General features: G+C 42.2%; 1 protein-coding gene across 4 annotated transcripts in view; it reads right to left on the bottom strand.

Moving 5' to 3' along the window:
- Positions 1 to 4,134: 4,134 nt before the first annotated feature.
- The window catches only part of TCF7L2 (transcription factor 7 like 2), a 117,559-nt gene continuing 94,467 nt past the window's right edge, over positions 4,135 to 27,226 (bottom strand). For 2 of the 4 annotated variants that reach the window (XM_074159009.1, XM_074159008.1), the window contains exons 5-11: positions 20,912 to 21,037; positions 19,918 to 20,077; positions 19,085 to 19,192; positions 14,144 to 14,192; positions 13,532 to 13,582; positions 12,305 to 12,377; positions 4,135 to 6,441 (exon numbers count right to left, since the gene is read on the bottom strand). In XM_074159009.1, coding sequence (XP_074015110.1) covers positions 6,009 to 6,441; positions 12,305 to 12,377; positions 13,532 to 13,582; positions 14,144 to 14,192; positions 19,085 to 19,192; positions 19,918 to 20,077; positions 20,912 to 21,037 — 1,000 coding nt within the window. In that variant the 3' untranslated portion in view covers positions 4,135 to 6,008. The remainder of the gene's footprint in view (positions 6,442 to 12,304; positions 12,378 to 13,531; positions 13,583 to 14,143; positions 14,193 to 19,084; positions 19,193 to 19,917; positions 20,078 to 20,911; positions 21,038 to 27,226) is intronic. The other 2 variants (XM_074159010.1, XM_074159011.1) reach the window with 1 other exon arrangement.

The following is a 27,226-nucleotide window of genomic DNA, read 5'->3' as shown; positions in this document are numbered from 1 at the left end:
AAGGAGACACATTCTGAGGAAGATTAAAACCAGGGGGTTTGCTAATGCCTGGGAACCAGCTACTACAAATGGTCATGTTTGCAAATAAGATAAAAATCTTTCTTTTTAAAAAAAAAGAATATCACCCTTCTTGCTACGCAAACCCAACTCTGCTCCTCACCACACTACGGGATTGTGGAAACACCCTGAGCCTTTTCTACCCTGTAGACCTCTCTGGTGGGTGGCCAGGCCAGGGCACCGCAGCCACTGCTAGCAGGTACCTCCCAAATGGGGCTGTGCTTCTCCTTGGTGAGCTGGAGCAAGCAACTAAGTCCAAGGAATGAGACAAGGAGCTGGTAGCACCACAAATGTTCACTTTTCAAGGGAAGCTTTGCTCTGCGAGCAATAACATTAGCAAGGCCTGGTGTCCTGCAGATGTGTCTCCTGTCTCCCCATTGTCCTTCCCCTCCCCTTGCTTCCCCACTATAATCTTACATAATATTACATATTACAGCTGCAAGATTTCCAGTTTTCCCTGTACCCTTAACTCTTTCCCATGTCCCTTGTTCCCTCCAACACCCCAATGCTCTCCATGTCTCCTACCTAATCTTCTTGGCCTGCCAGCTGGGCAGGAGAGCGCAAATGCTGGTCCAGAAGTAGACGTGTGATAATTGGCCATCTGGATGCTGCCAGAGAGAATGGATAACAGCTGAGCTCTCCCTGCCTTTTCTTCAGTGGCGGATCTGGAAAGCCTCTCTTCTCAGTGCCGGCAGAGATTTCCCTGGAACTCACAGGGACTTTATCATCTCAGAGAGTTTGACTGCCGCTGTCAAATCTGGTTCAAAATGCCAGAGGATTCAAGAGTTATCAGGAGAGGGTCAAACAGATGGACAGACAGCATGACTTCATGATCTCCACTGCCTTAGAGGTCCAGGCTAATATCCCCCCACCCAAAATAAAATGCATTTCCAACTTTGGAAAAAGAGCAAATCATAGACCATGGATGCAAGTCATTAATGAATATTTTGGATTGATCCCTGAAGAAAATCAGTCCAGGGGCTGGAGGTCTCCTGTCCTCAGGGAGTCCTTAAAATGGGCTGGTGACATTATTGGCAATGATGGGCCATTGGGATGCCTTCAGTTGTAGCTGATCTGCCTAAAAGTCTCAAGATGTTTTCCAAGAACATCTTAAAATAAATGCCAAAGTACCTGTCTACTCCTTTTTATAATATAGGAATTGCTACAATCTCTGAGCACATTTGCATATTCATAGTTTTAAGGTCCAAGAGCTTTAGCCTTCCCGTCCAACAAAGACCACTGAAGCTGAATATCGGTCCTGTACTCAATTTACTCTTCAGCTGGAGCATCTCTCCCAAAACAGCATCCAAAATCTTTACCCAGTTTTAGGTGGTAAAGCATTCCTATGTGTATGACAGACATAGCTGGGCAGCATGGTCACACACGTTCTATTATTGTTATTGTTATTATTATTATGACTATTATTATTATATTTCATGATGGTTGCAATGACCCATGCAACTATTTTACTGTGAATTTTCTTAACATCTTTTTATGGTCTAATGAAATGAACAGGACTCAAGATTGCTCTTTTTTCCTGCCTTTCCCTTCCTTTTTTTCTTTTAAGCAAAGCTTAAAACCATGTGGCACTGCTTTATTGAGTCAGCAATTGCTTAAACTTTTTAAAATTCCATACACTAAGTGAAAAATGAGATTTACAAAACTAATGGAAAATAAATGTCTCCCAAACACGCAATACATTGACTTGCTTCCTTGCCTTATCCCATAAAAACAGATGGAAGCAATAGCTACGTGGATTATGTACTGTACGTAGGGCCCCATGCTGTCCCCTGGCAGCCTCGTACAAGGACAGAGCATGGCAGTTTGTTACCACCCTGCTCTGGACGTTGCCCTCGCTTGTGTATCTTGGGGTGAATGGGCCATAGCGCCATATCCAGCTGCCAACCCTGTTTTACATCTCAGTGTGTGGGAAGGGCTGTCTTCCCACTGCGTTTCCACTGTACCTGGTCTGGTGGGGTCCTTGGCTGTGACTCCTGGGCACAAAGGCAGTATGTATAAATAATGGCAATTTTTTTCCCAGAAGCCTTGATCCAGCTCAGGCCCTCCGAGCAAGGGGAATTTGGAGGCAAATCTGGAGGCATAAACCCATCAAGGGACACGGCCAGGCCACAACCTACAGGAAATGCAACCAGTTGCTTTCCCAGGAATATGCGATTGTTTTCCACAGCAAACAAGAGTTCCCAGCACGAGTTACCCACCACTCGTGAGCTCTGTTCAACCTATCTGTTGAACACGTACCTCTCTCACCGCACACACAGAAGGAAAACCAGCTTGTCCAGGAACAGTGCTTTTGGACTCTGATTTCCAAAGGTTTGCTAATAAAGCAGCAAGGAAAGAACACGCTATTTTGCTGAATATATGAATCATACCTTGATGGTGCTTCCTTTGAATCATGGCATTCAAAGATCTCCCTGGAACACTATGTTTTACATTAGAAGAGAGCAGTTATCCCCGGCAGAGATACAGCACATATGTCTGGCTGATAGGTGGCCATGCTCTAGAGAGAGTCAAAATGTTTAGGAGAAAGAAAAAAAAAATTCCCTAGAAACCTTAACTAGCAGGAGAGTAATTTGAGCATCATGTTCAATTTGCTGGCTACCAACAGCAGCAAGACTTGGCATCTTCCACAAGGGCTTTGCAGCAACATCCTTTTCCCCATCGTGGAGTCCCATCTCACCCATACCACCCATGTGTTCCACTAAAGTCTAGGGTAGTGTCATGGCAGAAACAGCATCAGGCCTCGGATCAAGGGAGATAAATGGAGCCTGGTAAAAAATTCATCATTACTTAATCCTTCTAATAGGAAATATGAAGCAATACTCCCATATTACCCTTTATTAACATGTTTGAAAGAAAAAAAAGCCTTCTGGCTTGTAAACTAGTCATTAAAAGAGGTAGCAGCAATTTAAAGTACTACATATTCTCTTTAAATGCTATTAAGGACTTCACCCAGTACCTCCCAGCACCTGTACAAAGCAAATTCCTTCTGCAGCCAACAGACAACCGCTTTGCAGCCAGTTTTGTTTCTATTGGACCCCCCCAGTGATGGACAGAGCAGCCTCAGCACCAGGGCTGGGCTTCCCAAAATTGCCCCGTTCCCAGGTCTCTGCAGAAAATCACTTCACCCGTTTCCCCGTACGAGGCAGGATACTTACCCTTCCTGCAGAGCCCGTCAAGAGCGACCGAAGAGACGTGTGTTACCCGAGCAATACACTGCCACGACGGTGGGGAACAAGACCTTTGCATTTGATTGCCCTCAAGTGCCAAGATAACTGGGGCTACGGTGACATCCACTTCTGAGATATTCCTGGAAATTAGGAAGCTTAAATCCTGACTTATTTTAAAAAAGCCAAACAATTCAACCATTTAATAGAAGTTCTTACATGTAAGTTCACTCTCATCCTACAGTGTTTAAGGGCATTGCTGCATCAGGTGGATGCTGGATGCTCAGTGCTGAGAGGAGGCTGTGATGCAAGGGCTCATCAAGTTAAAAATACATATTTTTTATATATATATATATACATATATATATATGTGCAAAACCAGGCTCAGACCTATCCAGGAGACAAACCCTAAGGCCAGCACAAGGACTCTGACTCATTAGGGCTACCTAAGCTCTCCTGTGTGACCTTTATAGTGCATCAGCCCTGTGTTGTGGGATCACCAGCTTGAACAATAATCTTTTAAAATTAAAGGTATCATCAGCCCTGGTCTCCTGTCCCCCGGCTGGGATAACTTCACACAGAAGGACGACATTACTGTAGCTCACATGCTATTTGTCTTTTGCCAAATCATATGCCATTCGCTTTAAAAAAAAAAAAAAAAAAAAAAAAAAAAGGATTTTCAACTGTTTCAACAAAAGCTTACTGAGAAGTGAATTTAGCAGGTGGCAGCATGGGAACCCAAAGGAAATAGAGGATTTCTCACAACTAGAGCTGCCTGCAAGTCACCACAACTTTCACAAAATTTTTTTTCAAGGAAGTTTTCCACCCATGCTGTAAATCTTTTCGGCCAGAGTAAAATGCAGTCAACACATAAATGAGTTGACAAGTCATTCTCTGCACATACTAAGTTGCTTTTATTAATCCAGAACTGCATGCTACAGATACTGTACAGCATGAACATTTATTCATTACAAAAAATGGCTTCCAAACCATTAAAAATGAAAATCGGAATAAGAGCATAAAACGGAACAGTAACATCACAACTGTTAGGAAACATTCAAAGTATTCACAAAAAATGTTATAGTTAGCATCTTAATAAACCAGAGAAAAATCTGAGACAGTTTTACAATCGCTTCATGTCAACTACAATGGCACTGAATGAACAGATGAACAATTTTTCAGCTTTATACAGCGTTTTTTGCAACATCAACATGCCTAGGTTTTTTTTTTTTGTTTTAAGTTTGCTACCTACCTGTATGTAGTAAGTGTACATAAAAGTGGCAGTCTGATTTTCCTTTTATGAATAATCTAATATACAGAATTTGGCCCTTAAGGGTTTATACCTCTTCATTTTAAATGCTTTCCGGACAATCTGCTACCAAACACGTCTGTTATAGGTGACATTAAAACTACATACATATCTACCTATGTAACATCACAGCAAAACATGATGAACAAAAAAATTACAGCATTAAAAAAAAATAAAATAATAAAGTTGTCGGGAGAAAGTTAAAAGTCACTGAGAATTTTGGCACATAAAAATTTTGCACACAGCCTACAGTCCTAATGTTGCAGGGGATTCAGCTGCAGTTCTGAATGGGAGACACTTGGACCTTGCTATTTTTCAAACAGCGTTGCTAAAAATTCCCTTGCTAAATTTTCAAGTCTTTTTGTGTGTAATGGCTTTTAAAGCAATTTTTTTTTTTTTTTTACACTATTGATCCTTGAAAAAATGCATCTGCGTATGTCCATTTGGTGGCAACTGTGTTTCATATAGCAAAAAAAAAAAAAAAAAAAAAAAATCACAAAAGGAAATCAAAAACAAAAATCCCGGAAAAAATATATATATACACATTTATATATAAACTTAAAAACCTTGTACAAATGAGTTGTTATATATAAGATGCTTACACTAAGGGAAAAAAAAAAAAACCTTTATACAATGTTTCAAGAAAAAAAGAGGAAAAAAACATTTAAAAAGGGACAACATACAGATACAACAAGCAATTTCTAAAGCAATAAATACTACTGGTCCAATAGCGTTGTGATACTTTTAATTGTTGAGTAGCGTTCCCTCCCCCAAAAAGAACAACACCATGGAACAAGGTATATTAACACATTTTTTTTAACCCTTTGTTTCTGTACATTTAAACAATAACAAGTAACATCACAATAAAGGTTGTTTCACACAAGGAAGAAAAAAAAAGAAGTAGTAGTGGCACCGCATTCGTTGTGCCCTTAAAGGTTTAAAAACCAGATGTAAAATGATTGGTTCGCAAGCTCGTATTTAATACAAATAATAAAGAACCAATGCCTCCGGCAAGGGCTGCTTCAAAATTGCTTCTTTTTTTTTTTTTTTTAATTTTTAAAATCAGTCTTTAAAACTAAGCTATTGGAACTACATAACAATTATGTATATATATATATTTTTTAAACGCTACAAAGACTTTAAACAGCTGTTGATAAAAATTTTGGCAGAATCATGAGGCTTTTCTCATCTACATATTTAAAAAGGAGAAATTGAAATAAGAATGGGTCAAATATTGACCAATGAACTCGATAAAACATCAACTAATGTAGCCATGTGGCACGAATTAAAAACAAAACCAAGAAACGACGACGAACGGCGGACAACGACAAGGAGGAGAAGGAAAAAAAAAATTAAAAGAAAAGGAAAGAAAAAAAAGAAAAAACACCAACCCAACCCCAAATCCCAACAGAATTCAACATCCCCGAAGGAAACCGAAAGGGCTAACGAGGCTAAAGCTATTCTAAGGACTTGGTTACGAGGGAGAGCGGCTGGGGCTGTGTCCCCGCCAGCGAGCTGTGGGAATGCAAGGAGGACGTCGAGGGCTGTGCTAGGGATGCGGCGGCGGCGGCCGGCGGGAGGGCGGCCGGCGGGTGGTCCAGGGCCCCGTTGGGGCAGCTGGCGGCAGGCAGGGCGCCGGGCTTGCTCGCAGCGCTCTCGGCGAGGACGAGCGAGGATGGCGGCGGCATCATGACCAGGTGCGCCAGCGGGTCGGGCTTCAATGAGAGCGAGAGGGGTTGCGTTTGTTCAGTCTGTGGTTTCGAGTCTCTGGAGGGGGAGGCGAGCATGGCGGGGGAGGACGGAGGAGAGTCTAGTAAGCTTCCATCTGAAGAGGGTGGGCTGACGCAGCTGCCTTCACCTTGTATGTAGCGAACGCACTTTTTTTTTCTCCTAGAAACAGGGAGAGAGTTATCTGTGAATAAAGGGCAGAGATGCTGATGGAGACAGTTTATCTAAAGCAAAGAGCCGTCAATTAGCTACTCTGGGTTCTGCGCGGGCGGCAGCCCGGCCCCACGCGCCGTCCTGGGGGTCTGGCAGGGTGTCCTCGGCACCGAGCCTGCTCGGGAACCTCCCCTCGGCTAACAGATTTGGAAAGGATTCACCAATTGTCTCTTCATCCCCCTGCTCTTCAGACCGCCTCCTCTCCTTAGGTATTTTAATAATCAGAAAATCAGATAAGATGTTATTGGAGCCCACTGTGCTAATCTACAAACTTGACTTTCCTCCGGGGGAGGGAGTGAGGAGGGGGGCAAAAAAAAAAAAAAAAGTTTAATCCTTATAAAATAAAAGCTCTGGATAGTTGATGGTATCTCAAGATGTCCCATAACGCTGTCCAACTCAACGGAGCTATCTCTAAACCTGTGTCACCTGTCGTCTCCTACGATGCACTGCCCTTGGGAGGCAAGGACGGCTGCACACTACTGCTCATTGCTTTCTCCTCTGTTAAGAACCACACCAAATCCAGAAACGTCAAGAGTCAGACAGGAGGGATATATAATAGAGAGAATGAGAAAGAGGGGAAATAAAAACAAAACGAACAAACAAAGCAAACAGAAGAAAAACCAGGAAAAGAACAGGATAAACAGAGCATGATCCAAAATAACAAGAATAACTGGTTGAATGGCCTGCAGGTTGTGGCTTTAAATCGACTCAGTTTTACTTTTTGTTTTAAGGGAGAGTGGTAGATTTGGGAAGCTGCTCGGATGCATTTTGGGGAATTTTCCTCTGAAAGGCCATCCATGTAACTCCAGGTGGGATCCAATTGCAGTAGGTGAAGAGCACGACGACAGGTACAAAGGTGAGGAGTAACATGGAGCTTATTTCACACCAGGGAGTATGAGAGTCTTGCAAGAGCTGCTCATCTTCAAATAAATAAGTGACCCGACAGAGATCTTTTCTCCTCCCTCTGTCCACTTAATAATGTAAAGGAGCAATGAAAACAGATGACAGTTTCACACCATCTCTCTTGCCAAGTATATGCAAACAATTCTAGCAGCAGGACAGAAATAATGAGGCAAACAACCACAGCATCTGGCAGAACGATGTTCAGTGGCCACCCTGACCCCAATAATGATGGCTCTCCAGCCCTCCTATTCACAAGCACACTTCCCATGGGAAGTGCTGAACCGCTGTCACACAGCCCGAGGTATATGACAAAGTCCGTCCAGAGCAGCTCTGCCACAAAAACTTTGGGCGCTCAACTAAGGTGCACAAAGCCACCAATGTGAAGGAGTAGGTTGCTCTGACCCTCCAGTGGACACCTCACCCTAGCTCAGCAACTTCTTCAGGGGAAGCTCCTGAGCATGGCACAGCAGTTGAATGTTGCTGGGTGACATTCCTCCCTCGTGCAGGTGCCCCAGCTCCACTAATGGTCATCAATGTTCTCCCCTATGTATGGCAACTGCGTTTGCCTTGGGTTAAACCAAGGTCTGCTCTCAAGGCAACGGGGCTAGATGTTTCTCGACTGCAAGGGAGATGTAACCAGCTTCATCCTCGAGTTAAAGATATCATCTCCCAGGGCCAGGAAGGGAACAGCAAGCCCAGCACCCCATCTTTCCACCAGCTGTAGTGAGGGACCAGTGCTGTGACATCCCTTCCTCCAGAGACCCAGGCTCTGCTCTCAGATTCTGCTCCATGTTCCACATGGCAAGGTAAAGGGTTAGGGCTATTAGAGTTTTAACCACGTTAGCCTGCAGATCAATACATGCTAAAAAACTAAAGACAACCATGCAACTTAAATGTTAAAAAGAAAGAAAGAAAGAAAGAAAGATAGAAGACAGCAAGTGAAGGCTGTAAACCATGCTTTATTAGAGCAACGTTAAAAGACAGAAAAAAATTAATTTGGTGGGCTCAAAACAGAACCTGTTAACTCTTCCACCATCAACAAACAACGTGGGAAGCCTCTGGCTCTTGGCTAAGGACACTTCTGCTGCTCTTTCTCCCCTTCCCTCGCCTCTGCCTCACCACTTCCTTCCTAGCTTCAGCTCTACAAAGCTACCAGGGCCACAGTTCATTTTTGGACCTTCTGTACAGCTCCAGTGACAAAGCAGAACAGTGATGCTTCACAAAGCTCACCGGCAATACTTGTGTGGAAAGGTGGGTTCTCACAATTTGGAGACTGCAAGGCTCCCCCACCATCCCCAAATTAAAATAATTTGCAAGCAGAGACCCAAGCTCTGCCTGCCTCATTGATGGTGGTCCAGAAGCCGTTCCACTGCATTGCTCTGAACCTAGAAGGCAGTTAATTATTTCACTGGAGGCAGTTTGAATCTAGTATGCCAAAAATTCAAAATTATTTTTTTAACACTATTTAAGTTCTGTGGTCTGAAAGGAAGAGTTCCCATGGCAAAGCAGACTTAAACCAGGTCTACCTGACTTTCTGACTCTGCAGAGTTAACAACCTTTTTAAAACTAAACCCACTGGTCTGCTACCTGAAGCAATTTTCCTTTGACTAGGATTAAGGGAGCAGATTGCTTCCTCTGCTTCTGTTGTACATTAATAGTGTGGCCACTTTTAGTCTGAAAAGCCATTTACGTAAATCATAATGGCTCAAGGCAGGGGACATTTCTCCAGCCTGTGCCATTCCCACCACGTGTTATCTCTGGTCTTGTATGTGGCAGGGTTAGGTGGGACAGAAGGCATAGATGGTAAAACCCCAAAATCTGCAAGCCAAGTATTACCAGAATTGAACAACACCAGGCAAATCTGGTGAAGGGGAATAAATAAATATCCAAGGAACTACTTGTGCCTCAGTTTTGCTCTCCTAAAAGTGGGAACAAAACCACTGGGGATCCCCCCTCAGAAGCACTACTGAGATTTATTCACTTGTGCACTACTCTAAAAGCATCAACTGCTACGTCACTCTGGCAAACACCAACAGACCTGACCCTGCTCGTGCTGCACTTGAAACTAGCCCCAGGACAGTATCGGGAATCCGTAATGCTGCGGTTGCCATGAGTGAAAGCCACAGAGGGTGACAGAGGTTTATTCAGTTCCTGGGAGCAAAGATGTATCAGTCTCTATTGTAGTAGCAAACTGCACATCTTTAGCACCTACCTAAGATGCGCTACAAAATGCTACCATGCTGGCAAATGCAATGTTACAATAGTTAGGACGAGAACTAGGAGAGAAATGCTCTAAACTCTACCTAGTGATAAAATGCCTCCATGCATTTAAAAAAAAAAAAAAAAAAAAACCCAACAAAAATGCATCTAACTCTATATCAGTAAGTCTAAAGCTATCAGCTACCCCACTGACAGGTACTGCACTGCTCAAAACTGATCTCAGAAAGTTGTCTCTGATGAGCTGCAAAGATTTCTGACCAAAATCTGGCATAAGTTAAGAGAGGGTTTATGCTTCACATGTAACCTAAGGACTGTACAGACAGAATGAAAAGTCCCCTTGCTGATAAAATATAGTTTACAAAATATGCTGTTTACTTAAGCAGCTAGGGAAAGATAAAGCAACACAAACATGATGTGCCCCCGGTTCAGGTACTTGGCATACAGAGCCTGACCTGCTTCAAATACTCTATCTGACTACACAAATATCTACTGATAGTGGAACAGGCTGCCCAGGGAGGTTGTGGAGTCCCCTTCTCTGGAGATCTTCAGGACCCGTCTGGATGCAGTCCTGAGTAATGTGCTATAGGCAATCCTGCTTTGGCAGGGGAGTTGGACTAGATGATCTCTAGAAGGTCCCTTCCAACTCCAACAATTCTGTGATTCCGTGTATAGTGAACCAACTGCAGAAATAAAGCCTGATTAAACACAGCATTCGAGTCTTTGGCTAGACTCGAGCCTCCTGACACGGTGAAGTGGCTACCCAGCTCTTCTGGACTGAACCCTTCCTCCTTTAAGGCTTAAGAAACTGCTGCTTTCAAAGCCTATTTAACATACATACTGGTAACGATATCTACAACCCCAACACCCACTACTAGCATGCCTTGAATGGGACAATATGCGATCTGTTGAAGACATTTCTGATGCCTTATCTGGTATTTTGACATACACCACCGCCCTCGATGCATGTTTTCCTCGATACTAAGCACAAACAAGACTGCGTGCATACACAAAATACGATGGACGTCTGATCTACATTCTAAATGAAATGGAGCACATGGGACTGGCATGAGTAAGAGGGGAAAATGTGGGAGAGGAATCACTACACACAGAGTGTGGTTTGGGTTGAAATACCTACCATCATAATATTCCAAATTCAAAGACTGCTTGTATCAGAACAAAGAAACAACAAATTTAACCAAATGCGATCATATAAGGAAAAAGGAATGAGAAAAGAACTACTCGGTATCCCTCCACCAAGAAAGAAGTACGTACTGAGTTACACATGGAATTAAACTCCAGTAGAACATGGGCTGTTGAAATTTGGGCTCTCTGATGTCTTTCATCTCCTTTTAATGCTGGAAATTGTCCTACTAAAATTGCAATTAGTTTTGTCTAAAGTTCAGGTGTTTACAGCTCACTTGTTGGAATAAAATTTAGGAAAAATTGTATTTTCAGAATCAGGAAAAAAAAGACATCAGATCATTTAAAAAACTGATATCTACATAAACCTTAACAAGGCATAGAAGCCTACAGGTAGCTATTTAATTTTGCAGATAACACCAAAAAAATGAGTACAATATAAGCTGTAAACACTGGCTTTTACATCTCTAATCATGGGAAAAAAAACCTAGCGCTGCAGACCCCAGAACATTTTAAAAAGCCTTTGGAGGCAGCGGACTTAGATCCAAATGAAAAACAAAATATAGATGTCCAGCTGAACATTCATTTTGCTGATAATCTGGAAAAAAAATATTAAAAAAGCCAAAAAAATGCCAGCTTTAAGGACTTCAAGTTTTCTTGTTCCCAGTTCTACCACCAGGGAGAGGTTATTGGTAAAGAAAGAGAGAAAATGGCATTAAATTAGCAAGAAATTCCAAAGATCAAAGATTATTAGCAATTGATGCTGTGGGAGAGAGAAAGGTGGGGAGTGGGGGGAAAAAAGATTAAAAAAAATAAAATCACACAAATGCACTAAGAGGACAGATTGCTTTTATTTCCCCAAAGGCCTAATGGGTAGTATTATACCTGCATGGTTTGCACCATAAACTCTGTCGGTCAAGCCCGAACAATGCCCGACACTTCTTTGGAGTATTTGCATCTGTTAGCATAAGGTAAACACAAAAAATACAACACAATGGTGGATAGAGCTCATTTGGTCTGCGTCATCTTAGCTACAGCTACGTTTAGCTTTCAATCACCTCAGTTTTATTTGGTAATCTCCCCTCGTACCAAGGGCAGGAAAGAAAACAGGACTTTTCACAATGAGCCAAACAAAAGAAAACCAGAAAAAACTCTCTGACACGGCCGTGCGTCTGTCCGGTGTCGGTACCGCGCTCAATGCCCTGTTGTCAAAGGCTTTGGGAAAGACTTTCCTTGGAGGGCAGGAGCGTGGTTGAGCCACGGATCAGATGGGCTTAAGGCTGATGCTGTTTTACAGTGGGTTTTTGGCGAGCAGCAGCAAAGAGGAAGGCAAAAAAACAACCAACAACGAAACAAAAAACAAAACAAAACAAAAAAAAAAAGCAAAACCCTTTCAGAGAGACGATAACTCATGGCAGTGTCCCACTCCCTTGTGTCTTCTAGATCACAACACAGAGCTACAAAGCAACAAGGCAGGAAAAAAAAGGGGAAAGTACCAAATAAACCAGCTGCAAATCAGCCATAGCGAGTCTGGGAGAACTATACACACCTGCAGGGGCCGCACCAGTTATTCTGTTGATCAAGGCCAAAGCGCGCTCGGCATTTCTTAGGAGCGCTCAGGTCTGAATGAGTTCAAGAAAAGCGAGCAGAAAAGGGAGAGAGGAAAAAAAAGAAAAGGGGAGAGGGGGGGAGAGAGAGAGAGAGGAAGAGAGAAAAGGGGAGAAAAAAGAGAAAGATAAAAATAAGGAAAAAATAAAAATAAAAAAGGGAATAAAAATCAATGTCCTCGTTATTAATTGCAAAATATTGACTTTTGATTTAAAAGTTAAAAATAGTGATAATCACATTTTTATTCAACTCTTGAGATTAGCTGTTGCAATTAAAGCTGCAGTATCCCTTTATAAAGGACTGTTTCTTTCCCTTTTAAAAGAACAGGTAGAGGAAAGTCATTGTGGCTGGTCTAGCAGGATGTTTCAGGCAAGATTTATTTGGGCTGGGATTTTTTTATTCTCTTTTTTGAGGGGAGGGGGGAAAGGAAGAAAAGAAGCTGAGTATGGAAGTTAGATCCTGAACATGCTTTTTTCTTCAACTCAGACACAAAATAAAAATAAGAGAAAAAAAAAGAAAAAAAAAAAGGAAATTATATCTCCTGGGATAATGCAGCTTTTGGAATAACATTCAATTTATTTGTTTTTATTAATTTGTATTTAATAGAATGGATAAGAATAAGCAGATTGCGGAATGAGTATGTTAGTATCAGCCAGAAAATAAAATGTAAAGCATGGCAAGGTGCTGAGTTAGTACAGCTAGTGAATTGCAATGAATAGGCTTGAGCAGAAAGGAAAAAAAATAAATAAAAAAAATCCAAAACTAAAATAATAATAAAAATGCATGCTAATGTGAGAAGACTTAGTGGGAGCCATGAAAAATGCCATTAGATTAAGGAGGTTCATTACTGACTTGCTTCCATTCTTAATCAGTCTCTTTAAAGAAATACTGCATATTCAATTTGCACAGTTAGTACAACTCTTGTGTTATTTTTACTGTATTACTGTTTTAATAGCAATTGTTACAAAAACGAAAAACAAAATTAAAAAATACTATCAAACATATAATAGATATAAAGATATATAGATAATAAATACTATCAAAACGTGTGGATGGTATTTTTTTCTTAATGTCATAAGTGTTTAATGTTAAAATCTATAATGGCAGGAAAAAAAAATTAAAAAGCAGTTTATAAACTATTTTAAATGACTCAAAATGACGTTAGCACCTGTAATCGGAGGAAGTGAAAGGCAAGGATTTAGGAAACATTCGCTGTGTTCTGAAAAAAAAGAACAAATTATACAAAGGCTTCAAAAAAACTAAGTCAGGGCTTCTTCAAAATTGACTATGAGATTGCCTATGCAGTATTTCTAATTTCCTATATAGAATGGCAAACCTCCTTAATTTAAAATGGGTGCGATTTACCACTGTAAGGCATGCATCAGAACATACAGGTACAGCCCAAATTAATACCAAACACATACATACGTACGTACACGCACACACATATGCGCAAAATAAGCAGACAACTTTATAAACGATGGCATAGGCATTACAACTACGGCTCTGCAGTTAAAGGCTTTGCAATTACTATGCACAAATTGAGCTAACGTCACAAGAGGCTCTCACATGCAATGGCTTGGTTACTAGTTTTAGAAGGGCAATAACACGTAAATAATTAGAGTGCATTAAAAAAAAAAAAAAAAAAAGTCTGTCTAATATAGGGGCCGGCTCCCCGTGAGGCCAGGAGACTCGTACCCACCTCCCCCGTACCCAGGAGCGTCACACCAGGACTGCCACACTTCCACTAAGCGAGAGACTGAGACTTATTTTTACTTACCGTTGGTCTCGCCTGGCTGCTTATCCCTTTTCCTCTTCTTCTTCTTTCCCTGCAGGAAACATACACAAATGAGAAGGATTAAGAAAAGAAAAAAAAATAAATCCCCAAACACGTCTCCTTGCAAGACAGCACCAAGCGATGGGACCGTGGCCGGTGCGGGAAGCTCCCTGGGGAGGACACCGAAGCGTGGTGCTGGGAGGCTTGTGGGGGCCTGAAGGGATGGTGCACCCTGGGGATGGCCCTGCCTGCCTGCCCTGTGCTTTCTCCTACAGCCTCACTGCAGCCCCCCCAGCACCAACACCCACCAAAGCCATAAGCAGCTGGGGAAGGGGAAAAACAACTTGCAAGATGCTTATTTTGAGATAAGATCATCATGACGACATAAACATTGACAATTGAATGCTCCTGCTTCAAAAAAAAATCATTCCTGGTCATGTTTCTGTGGGGTGGGGAGGGAAAGAAGGGGCATCAGCGGAGATTCAAGGTGGGAGAGTCCATGAGTGAGGTCAGATTGAGCCCCTGGAGCTCCTTAGCACCCAAAACTGACCATCAAAGCAGACGAAGTCACAGTAATGAGCAAAACCTGATCTGCAGGTTCATAAGTGCACTGACAACTTAGGAAACAAAGCCAGGAAGAGGAAAAAAATCCAGATATAACTAAGACCCTTCCCACATTTTGGTCTATCACAAGAAAAAAATCTTCAGTAACGTTTTTCTAAACTGTGTGCCTTTTCCAAATACTGTCCCACAAGATGATGAAATTTGTTATGGTTTCTGACCAGAGGGAGAAAGGTCCTCCCTCTTCTGACTAGAGGGAGAAACTCCCTTCAGCAGTGTGAGAGGAGACAGGACCAGGAGCCCGACTTCTGTGGAAACCCAATGATTGTTTTCCAATGGAAGAGTTATAAAGTCATAAGCATGTCTCAAAAGAGAAAAGCTGTTTTCAAATAAAACTCTTCTAACACTGAGCTACAGGGTTTGCAGAGCAGTACAAAAAGGCCAGTGTAGGGGACAGAGTAATTTCATTTTCACAGCTCCCCAGATGCTAAAAGCAATGACTTTTGGGCCAGCAATGTCAGCTGTGAACAGCACAGAGATCCCTGCTTTTGAAGATGCGGTACTAAGAGAAGTTGGTGAAAATATACCAGGCCAGCAGTCCCTTGTGATCAAAAGGGTACAAACATCTCTTGGAAGAAGGAATCTCACAGTACTTTTGAAGGGGAAGCCAAGAAGTTCTCCCACATTGTGGACATCTTTCTGAGTAGGTTGGTCTGGCTCCCAGCTAAATGGTTAAGATTGGGTTTCAGCTTGGAACATCCACTATAACATTTGGGACGATCACTATGATACATTCCCTGGAACGTATTAGTAAGAAATTGCCCCAGTGTGAATGTCAGATTTTGATTTCTTCTTGTTGTCGTATTTTTCTACCCCAAAAGCCAGCTTTCTGGCACAGGGCTTCTGTACTCGTTCCCCGCTGCTTGCTCAGGGTTGTAAACTGCCACCCTGATGTACAGGCTGTGACAAGCACAGTCTTGTTCGTGAGAGCCTTCTGGTGATGGAAAAAGCTGTGTGTACCGTCAATTTTAAAGGATTTTTAAACGACGCACATAATCCTGTGACCTGGATGCTGCCGAGAAATCATCTCCCACACCTCGGAGGTCATTCTGGGGGATATGGAAAGTTGTTGCTCTGAGTCAATTGCTGCAGCAGCCATCAGTCTAACATGACAGGCAGACAAGATAGACAAGCATTGCTCCTAAAGCTCCCTGAGAATAAAATAGGGAAAAATGTGGTATCTTGAAGTCCACATATCACATAAAGATACAAGAGGCTCAGACTGCTCCATCTATATTGATCTAGATTGACAGTAACTCTGAGAAAGTTCAGTGATTTTTTCCCAGGTTTATAACAACGTAACTGAAACCAGACAATTGCCTCAGGACCATAAACCTCATTCTATTTAATCTCAAGGAGGCCACTTGCATAATTAACAGACTGCATCTTGTAGCAAATTCGCTTAATTTTTGCAGTACATTTGGGAATTCAAGGGCTATTCCAATTTGAGACCTTTTAACTGCTTCACACAAGAACTGAGGTCAGGAGTCACCTGCCCTTTACAAACTCTTCAAGCCAGGTATTAAAGTACTATAACCCCTTTAGGGAGCAATCTGTTAAAAATGCTTGATATACAGGAAGGTCAGCCAGGGACCAGGCATTTCTGGTTCCTCTTCAACACACACTTTGAGAACTGTTCCTTACAAAGAACTGACAGAGGTTCCACTAACTTCTTTTACACCCTTTTCAAAGGAAACAGGGAGTTAGGATCACCTGGCTTGCTTGTTCAATTTCTGTGCTATGAGAAGATATCTGATTACGTAGATAAATTAATACATGGACTTCAGAAAAGAATTATGGCAGCAGTTGAATTTCAAGTGCTCTGCAGAAGATACCATTTGGCCTTTGCCTCAGATTGTCCTCCTAAGACTTGACCAGATGGTCTGTAACATTTTCCATCATCGTACTAGACACACTCTTAGGCTACAAGTAGATGTGGATGTAAATACTTGCTCACTGTTTTGGCAGCTCCCTCTGCAGAGCCAAACCAACATGGGTTTTGAGAGGACTGCAGAGTTCTTTGGTACTAATTTTCTAGACAAGCAGCAGGCAAGGTGAGTAGACCCTTACATACTTCTGAGTCCAGCACTCAGCACCGCTTAACATCTTATATTAGACCTCAGGAAGAGCAAATGTGCCTTGTGACACCAACAAGCCACAAGAGATTCCCTGAATCCTCTTCTCTTCTGTAAGAGCAGGCTGAAAGCTGTGTTTCTTGAATGTGCTGCTCCTATTTCTGAAGACGTGGGCTACAGCTGGCCCCATCCTCGTGCCTGATGTAAAGTCCCTAATGATTTTAAGCATTTCAAGCAGCCCAAACGTGCTCCCCTTCCAGATGCATGAAGGGCTCGAGACCCTACGAAACGCTGAGGGAGGTGGGGAACTTGGAGAGCTCTGAATGGACCAGAAGAGGAGAAATAAATAAATCCTGCGGATGATGCAATCGTGTGATGTAAAGGTACTGCGCTCTCCTCAGGCAGGAAGGTTCCCCCTGAAGGTCACTTGGGGGTACAGCATCAAGCCGCTGGGAAAGCGCTGGCTTTCTCATCCTGTCCTTTTTAGCTCAAGAAGAAAGGGTTTCCCAGTGCTCACATGGTGAGGACAAAAGTAAAAGGTCCTAAACACTGAAGGCTTTGTACATGCCCATCTGTCGGTGGCACAGTCACTGCACAGAATGAGCATCCCTGAAACCTCAGTCGAGCCTATACTCCCTTTTGAACACCCAAGAAGAGGATACTGCACAGTGCTGAGGAACTACTTCCAGCCTATGCTCTGACAGTCTCAGGCCAGACTATGCCGGAAAGAAAGGGAAAATGTGTTTAAGCAGGAGCCTCATCGGGCTTAACGAGGTCTCCTCTGAGGAGCACCCACAGCTGCACCTGCAACGGCAACCAAAGGAGGGAGCGAGGCAGAGCCCAACAGAAAGGATGATCAAGAAAGAACAGAAGAATTTGAAAAAAAATGTCCTTAAGTACATATTGCTAAATAAGTGAGCATGTGTATTCTCCACTGCTGAAATGGTGGAAGAGCACAGAGAGCTGCTGCTGCTTTAAGCTTCGCTGCAGACTCTGAACTGGCTTCTTCCCATCCATCCATGTGAAAAAATAGAATCTCATAGAGCTAAACATTGCCATATACAAAGCACACAATTTATGTGATTTACGGCAAAGTAGGATATTTATGGTTAAACAGGCAGTGATGATGGCGATGATGGAAGAGACAGGCTTCAACAAAAACAAAATGTCTAACACTATACATAACTGTCCTGACATCCATCTTACAGCTGCTGGTCCCCAAACCTGCAGGGAAGTCTACCTGGAAGGTAGGGAGCAATGTTTCTTCCAGAGTTAGAGACCTTTAAAGTTTTAGGTGATTTTTATTTAAATTTTTAAAAAAATAATCACGATGCTGCTATAATCCTCTTAAAGAGGGTTTAGAGCTCCCACCAATCCACAAATCTGTCAAGAATTTATGAGTTTAGGCCTGCAAACACTTACTACCAGATGCACCACTTACCCTTCATGGAAAGAGCAGTTATATACTACTAGTAAGTGGTTACAATGCTGGCCTTCCATTTTTAATAGACAGAAAATTCTACCTCTTTTAGCTAAAAAAACAGGCTTTCTGGAAGTCGGAGGGAGGGAATCAGTCTTAAAAAAACTCCATGAATTGATCACAAACTCCGAAACGCTTTTTAAAAAATGAGGAGGGGAGGAAAAAAAAAAAAGATAACATGGCCACGAAAAAGCAAAACATACTCGAAATACACAACAGTAGAGCGTGGAATAATTCATTTAACCCCACTTGAGAGTAAGACTTTCAAACAAGTCACGCTTTTGGTTTTGCCAGTCCTTCTCTGAAGCTAGGATAAGTCATTCTTCCACTTTCCACTATACTCTCACACAGATAAGCACAAGACACTAATTATTAATCTTTTTGGTGGAAAGGAGAAGAGCCATACTAGGGGAATTTTTAATTTGGTTTAAAAAATAAAATTTAAAATGACCAGCAAGCCAAACAGCATTTCCAGATGCTGGTAAAAGTGAAGGCAAGAGTTTCTTCACGGAGCTCTACTGTCATTCCCCAATTCTAACCTTTTACTAGTCCCAGCCAGGAAGCCTCTTCCAAGTGGAGGGCTGGGAACTATCCCCAAGACTTTTAGTATCGCAGAGGGAAGCGTCCGTTGTTGTTACCAGATTGGGATCCTGAGGCACGCTTTCCAAGTAGTGCTTGTGTGCAATGTGTGGTCGTAGTTCAGCAGGTCACATATACATTTCTACAAGCTCTACTACTAAAAAAATTTCCACCTACATAGGAACCTACATAGTTATCCCGTGCAGACCAGCCCGGGTACAGCTGCATATGAAGCTGTCGTTCCTTTCTTGCTAGTTCATAGTATTTCGCTTGTTCTTCTCTGGATAACGCGTGCCACTGAGAAAAGAGAAAAAGACAAAATAAAAAGCACAAGTGTTTTGTTTTTTTAAGCATGTTAACAGCTGTGTATATTACTTATATACAAATACATCAAGAGTTGATTTTCATAAAAAAGAGATAAAAACAGATGATCTGGCATGCTGCCATTCATATTTTATTTATAACTCCAGATTATAACTCCAGTAAACTCAACTGATTCACAACTTGTAATTTACATTCACTTATCCCCTTTGTCTCCTTATGAGAGAGGAGAATTAAGAAAACTAAACAAAAACAAGGAGCAGGAGAAGAGGGTCCAGAAGCTGAACCACTTGCCCTGAGCCAGATTTACAGAAGGTCTCCCACTCCCTTCTCCATTGGCACCCCCTCTCCTCTCCTGGCTCTCACAGGTGTTGATACTGGTACTGTACACAAAGGCTTTTTCCTTCCCCATTTACTTTTCTGCCTGATTTAGGACAAAATAAGAATCTGAGATTTTTCCATCTACAGGTCGTAGAAATAACACTGAAATATCACTGCTATTAATTAACTCCCTCTCTTCCCCATGAATGACCCCACTGGCAAAAAGTGTCTGCAAAAAACAAAAACCAAACACCAACCCAAGGCCTTTGGTTTAGAAACTTCCCTACCCATTATCAAAACATCAGGGAAACACAGTGATTCAGAAGGCGTTAATCCTATTGAGTTTCAGTCCCGGCTTTTGCTTCTCCCCTGTCACCTACCCTTCGACCGAGGATTTGGTTGATGGCTGCGCTCTCTTTCAATGTGCATTCTGCTACAACTTTTGCTCTCATTTCCTTCATATACAACATAAATGCATTAAGAGGTTTCTTTATGTGTGGCTTCTTTTTCTCTTCTTCTTTTTTGGAGTCCTGATGTTTTCTGAAGGGTAGAGATACAACAGACATAAACCTCACAGTGATGACTCTTGTGAAATTTTTTAAATTAATCCCCTCAATCTCTCTAGTATTAATCCTTAGAAATTAAGAATCTAGAAAGGCCCAGAAGGTTCTCTAGGGCCTTCACCCTGGCTGCTGCATGAGAACAGTTTTAAGAGCATTATAACAAAATCTCTCTCATATTTACACAATATGACCAAATACCCTCTCAGCCCCTAGAAGAACTTCGGAAAGACATGGACACTCAAGAAAACGGGCTCATTGAGAGCACTTGTGAACATGATGGTAGAGGAAATAAATTACACCCCATCTTCACTGGGAACCAAAATGCTGTCTTTCTGCTTCACTCGTGAAACTAAAGGCAAGAAGCACCGGAAGGACTAGGGGCAGAGGTAGACCAGGGCTCTCGGTTCAAACCTAGACCTGGTACCAGCTCTCTCTGCAGCTCTGAACAAGCCATTTAAGCCCTGATTTATTGTCTCCTGCTGTGTATCCAGTACCAAACCGGATAGCCACAGCCTCAAACTGGGCACTGTGTTTGAACCTTGCTCAAGAAAACTCCACTTCTTTGTTAAAATAAGTGACATTCGTAAGTACTTGTCTATGTCACAGAATGACTCTGAAAGACTGTCACCATTATTTTGACACACTTTGGCAGTTAAACTGTGTTCAAATCAATTAGAAGAGAAAAAACAATTAAAAAAAATATTTTACAGCAAAAAAACATTCCTACAAATCCAAGCCTCTTAAAAAGCCACACATGCATAGGTGATGCTTTGGGTGTTCTAATAATAAAACACGGGAAGCAACAACTTACGAGCTGTGGAGTGAGCCGACGTCGCTCTGGGAAGATTCCTGTTTGACTGTTGGTGTGACTATGGCCGGATGAGGGATTCCAGTTGTATGTAAACTATGGTGTGGCGGGACCATGTGTGGAGGAAACCTAGAGGAGAGAAAGCTGTGTAAATCGTCAGAATAAAAATGAATGAATGGGGAGGGATGTGTACACACATTAAAAAAAAAAAAAAAAAGCACATAACAAGCACATGACAGCTAGACAAAGCATATGAAAGCTGGCAGCATTAATTAGCAATAAATTAAACATAATGACTCTTCTAATGTCATTAAAGCCAATCTTCCCCTTCATTATCATTACTGACATGAGACATCATGATTTTTAACATCTTTAACAAAAGGCAAATTCAACTGGATGAACTTGGATGAAAGTGGAATTTCAGCTACCTGCAAGAAAATCCACCAGTCCATTTCTTTGCTAAGAAATTCTCTGTGGCAATCAAGGAATCAATTTTTATAGTTCTGAATCATGTTGTGAATTTGGGCTGACATCTTTTGTTGCATATTGACAGCAAAATAAAATATTAATGCAAACACAATCTAGGTGCATTTTTGATAATCCTTATAGATGCCTCATTAGCTACATTTTGTTGATGGAGCAAAAGAAAATATTTATTTGTGTCTAATAAATTTCTAAGCCACATTGCTTAAACAGAAGGTGGGAAGATTGTGGAGTTAAGTCAATTTTGACCCACTAAGGTAATCTAGAAGGGCTTAAATTCATGCAAAATAACAGTCTAGCCTTTCTGAAGAGAAAAAATGTTGTCAGCTTTATGGTTTATGGTCATATACATGGACAGGCCCTGGTCCTGCAACTGGATTCAGAAGGATGTGCAATCCTTCTGCATGAATCTAATTGCTTGGTCAGGGCCACAGCACAAACATGGCACAATCATTCAGACTTTTTACTTTTTAACCGCAATGAACAAACTTCTCAAAAGCAGGATTGACTTCTTACCATTATTTGCCAACAGTCTCAGAAATGTTTTGCAGTGAATAAGGAAACTACACTACGACTGACTGCCTTTCCCTTAGAGAACCTCCACTGAAGTCAACAGGTTTCCAGGAAACATGCTCTAGCCTAAAAATTTGCTTCAAAATTAACTTTCCCAAAAATCCAAGGCTAAAGTGACTATAGCAAATGACAAGTTTTGGTTTTTTTTTTTTATCACAGCAAATCCCTGCTCTCATCCCAGATTTTGAACCCATTTTGTCCAAATAAAATACCCCGAGAATATTGAACGTACAATGGGATAAAGAATTTTTTCTTCTATCATCAGTATACAATGATTTTTTTCTACCAAGTGGGATTTAAAATGGGTTGATATACCACGGATAAGTAGACTGTGCACAAGTGACAGAAATATAATGGGATTTCTTTATTTCTCTGTCTTATAAATTCCATTACTGAGCTTAACCCCCACCCCCCTAAACTGCCTAGACATTCCCTACATTCACAAGATGACACAGTAGTACTTTCATGAACAAGAGGTACTGTCCACTCTGAGCTCTGAGGATCTTTGTCTATCAACTGGTAGTACTCAGGATCATTAGACAGAAGTATTTTGTCTTTGAAGGCAGTGGTGGGAAGCGCTGGGAGAATGTGAAATTGTTCAAACTGCAGCTCCTCCCGAAGGCATGGAGAGAAGGAAAGGAGAAGGGTGTGATGGCAGGAGAAGAGAAGAACAGGCAGGAAAATGGTCATTCCTCCATGGATTTCTACTTCTGCTAAAGACCCACGGACACAAATCTGACACAATTGTCAAAATGCCTTCCCTGCTCTCTGACAGAAATAGCTGGGAGAGAAATGCATGTTTGGGGAAATGCTCTGGTGCATGGCAGCTCAGAAGAGAAAACAATGGCGAGGCTGCAAGGAGACCAATGTCCTGGTCCCACTTATGACACAGAATTGCCTCACCATTAGCAAGACACAAACTGGGCCTTTGTATCATTTTATTCTGCTCTCCCTCTCTATATTTTTGCGTGTGTTTGTATTTTGATTGGACATACTTAAAGTTCGTTCACACAGTGCCTGGGGCCTTCAGCCATAGCACAATGCAAACAATAAAAGCTGACAGTAAGACCTTTCCTTAAAAAAAATAACTTACAAACATGGGTGAAAATAAAACCCGTGGCAAAACCCTGACCTCACTGAAAGTGGTATAAGCATAGTGATAACAAGTTGACACACATCCTATCGAATGACTGTCTGTCCTAGGGAAGACCCAGCATTCAATAGAGGACTACGCTGCTGGGGCTAGCTGGGTTCAAACTGGAACGAGGGCCGGTCACAATGGGACAATGAAGGATGAAGATGGAGATGAAAAGCCTACCTTGAGAGAGCAGGCAGGAAGAGCTGCGCTTGTTTGACAGGAGGACACAGTGAGAAGGGCTGTGGAATATATCAGTAAGGAAGCTGGTGCAGTATTAGCATGACAGGATAGCCATGACAAGGACAGAAGGTATAAGAGTGGACCTGGGTAAGATTAGACTCATCACTGGAGAAGGGCTTCCAAATATCACAAAAGACTGATTACAGCTGGAGTTAATGGGGACAAAAGATGGTGCTTTCTAAGCTTCTGAAGAGGATCCCGTGATGTGGCAACAGTAACAGGGTCATAGACTGGCTTCTCAAGTGGGGATCTGGTCAAAAATTAAAACACACTGCAAAATGAACTCTGTCTACATGGTGGATTGTTGTATGGTCAGGATGTTCAAAGGAAACAAATTCAACAAAAGATTGAGGGTTATTTTATTCATTTCTTTTTGATGAAGATTTAAGTACCTCCAGCTACTAAAAAAATTGAGGAGGGTGAAGAAAATCTGCAAAAAAAAAAAGTAACTTCCCCTGCTAATTATGGGAAAAACGTTTTCCCAGTTATGGGTTAGGAGAAAAAAAGTATTTGCACATTGGAGAGTGACCAGATGGGGAGGAAGGGCAGTGGAGCAGGAGAAGCCTACATATGCATGTTGTGTGAAATCCGGGAGGATGGCAAAGCCTCCACTGACTTCAGCTGGGCTGAGATTTTACCCACTGAGCTCTAAACTTCAGAGACGCAGCAGCCTTCAAGAACAGGCAGCTGCAGCTCAGTAGTTATTTACAGGGTGGCAGTTTCTCCAAGGAAGTTGTGTTTTTGTTACCAATGACCACTCGTTATTTCACACTGAATCACTCCTCCAAGACGCAAGGCTACCTAACAGACTTACACACCCCTTCCTATGTTTGGATCTATAAAAACATGCTCCAGAACCCAAAGTCACTTGCACAATCCCATGGGCTTCACTGGGCTGGGTGGTGGTTTGGCCCAAAGTCCAAGTGCCTATTTACTTCCATGTAGACATACACTCACATGGCAATATGAGTAGGGGGAACGTGTTAATTTTTAAGTTCCTGGCTACACTCCAACTTCAGTAATTACATTCAGCAAAAGTGAATTTCCCCTGAAATTTCAATTACAGAAGGTATTTTCCACTGCCACCACTTAACTGCTGTGCAGTGTTTGTCTGGTGTAATTCTCTTAAATTATTTCCTGATTTCCTCTCACAGCAGTTGTTTTTTCATAGTGGGTCCACTGTTTGCCCATCAGACAGTTAGCCCTGTCTCAATTTACATTAAGAGCTTATTATAGAGGGGTAATGAAGGATCAAGAGATGTTATAAGCATGTTGCATGCATACGAAGTGAGTGGGGTGATGCTACAAGCGGAGAAAAGAGTTGCAAATGGTTAAAACAACCTGAAGACACTATCTTAATAGTCTAAACCATTTATGAAAATCACTATTAGTCACCCATTAACCTTTTATAAACTATTCATAAGCACACTCTAACTAATGAACTGTAATTACTAAGCTTAGGGAATATTCAGGGTTAGGAAGTATTATAGCCTCCAAAGGTCTATACCATAACACAGGCAAAGATGGGGACCACTTTTAAAGGAAGGTCCTGGAAAAACGTGGATGTGGTCTTGGGAGATGATGGCGTCTGCCCTGACTTCAACATTTGGGTAGAACACACACAGCGACCCCGAGGCTTGTACCAGGGCTGTGTGGGGCTGTTGCCCAGAGGCCAGCAAGGAACGGGAGTGTGTCTGCAGGCAAGTGTGGGCATCCCCAGGCACGCCAGCCTCATCTCCCAACCACGCTGGCTACTCAGGGCAAGGGCCGTCCCACGGCTGAGCTCTGGCACTCCAGCTGATATGGCCAGGCATGAGAAAACACGCATTGAACCACGTATCAGAGCACAGTCTGCCCAGAGGGTGTTCCCAAGTACGGGAAAACCAGGAGAGAAGTTTCTGGGCTGAAACAAAGGATAAACATCTGAAATCTATTCATCTGTCTGCATGTGCGTCTGAGCATGTATGCGCGTATGGGCGCGTGTCAGAGAAAAAGAAAGACTGTGTGTGTATATGCACACCCCTCACCTTCGCCTAAGACATCCCCCCATATTTTTTTCTCTAGACAAGTATTCCATGAATTGCAATAAACACCCTAAAAATTCTAAGCAGCTCATTATACACCACTGTCTCCTTTTATGGCTCCAAGCCAGAATATAATGATGAGTCTTAACTTGTTAAGGACAACTAATTTTTTGTTCCTGGCTGTCTCAGGGGCTTCTCTCTTACTCACTCTCACTTTACTTCACTGTTGACATGTTTCTGTTAACTGGATGTCATCTGCCTGCCTTGATTTTATGCACAAGCAGTGGGATGCATTTTTCTGTGCAACAATTCTGCTTTGAGTTGCATTAGATTTGTCATTATTCTCTCATTTTCCCCTTGCACTTGTAACATTTCATCTATTCCTGCCTTATTTTTTGAGCCACGGTGCACCCACATTATGGTTTATACATGATCTTGCTCCCTTTGAAGCCGGCGGATTTCAGAGCCAGCCCTCGTCAGGAGAAGTGCCTGCTACCAATTTAGCAGGCTGAGGGCCCCGAGCTCCAACAACTCAATCTAAAGGGGGTCACAGGGTGGCACAAGCGAGTGTCAGCAAGTGCTGTTTAATTGCCAATCTAGGCTTCTCCATGGTGTTTAAAGTATAATGACCCATCACTTAATTCTGAGAAGTCCTGGCCCTGCTGCTGAATGGAATGAATATCAAAGGATGTGCTAGAACAGGGCAAGGAGCCTACATTTCCTATAACTGCCATAAGTATAATAGACCTCTACTTCTGTCGTCCCATTACCACAATAATGTATTTAATTTGCTGTGTACTCTTTTTAACTAGATACCTTTCATAAAGCCTATCTTGGGAATATAGCCTCCCCCCTCCCACATCTCCCCCCCTCCCTCAAATGACTAGCCTCTCTAATAATAATTAAACTAAATCAAGCTCTACTTTGCCTCACACCATGCCTGCAAGTCTTTTATAGATATTAAAACAGATTAAATGGAGGGAGGGAACCATTGTTTAAATTTTCAGCGCTCTCCCCAACCCAGAATTTCTTCTCCCCTGTGCTGTGTCTATTAGTTTTGTTTTAAAAAGTTGATTTTTTCAGTTGTCTCTCTATTTGCTGAAGCAACACGGGCAAATTTTAATTTTTTGCTTTTACTCTACTTATCTAAAGCACACAACACACTATTTCCCTACCCATTCACTCATGAGTTACAGGTTTCCATTTCTCAAGGAGGCATGTTCCTCCCCGCAATCTTTTCCTCCTTAAATCCTCTATACACCAACCTTCACATATTAGACCACAGAGACGGAGAGGAAGGGACAGAGCAGGGAAGAGACGTGGAACTTTGCTATGTAATGCATGCTAATTTAATTATGTGCCATCATCAAAATGGATTAGCTGTTTCAGCCCATCAGGAAAGCCTAAACCTCCACCGATTTAATTAACCAGACTGAAAATCAGATGAACAGAAAATAAAACTATCATTAGGAGCAATTAGTGATTACTTAAACATAGTGCTGCCAACCAGTTTGTAAATAAAACTAGCAGCCCCTGGAAAATTAGATGGAATTAATTGGAGGTAGGGAGGGGGAGAAATATATACTTCTAAAGCTTTAGAGGGTCAGGCAGGCCCTTTTATGTTGACTATCAGTGTTTGGAGCTTTGGTAGGGGAAAACACAGTGCAATAACCTTCCTCCCAACTCTGCTTGAAGAGCAGCCCTCCTCCCTCCCGAGCCTCCCCTCCTGCACACAGAGCGCTCCTCTGGGTGACAGCCACCGAGAAAGCAAAAGGTGTCACGACTTCTCCTTCTTGCCTTTTCAACATCACATTCTCCCAGATTTTTCATTTAGTTTGGCTTTTAAAGAAGGCTTCCCAC

The sequence above is a fragment of the Numenius arquata genome, chromosome 15 (assembly GCF_964106895.1).
Source record: "Numenius arquata chromosome 15, bNumArq3.hap1.1, whole genome shotgun sequence".
Taxonomy (NCBI): domain Eukaryota; kingdom Metazoa; phylum Chordata; class Aves; order Charadriiformes; family Scolopacidae; genus Numenius; species Numenius arquata.
The sequence above is the reverse complement of the archived record's forward strand: the minus strand, read 5'-3'. Positions and strand labels throughout refer to the sequence as shown.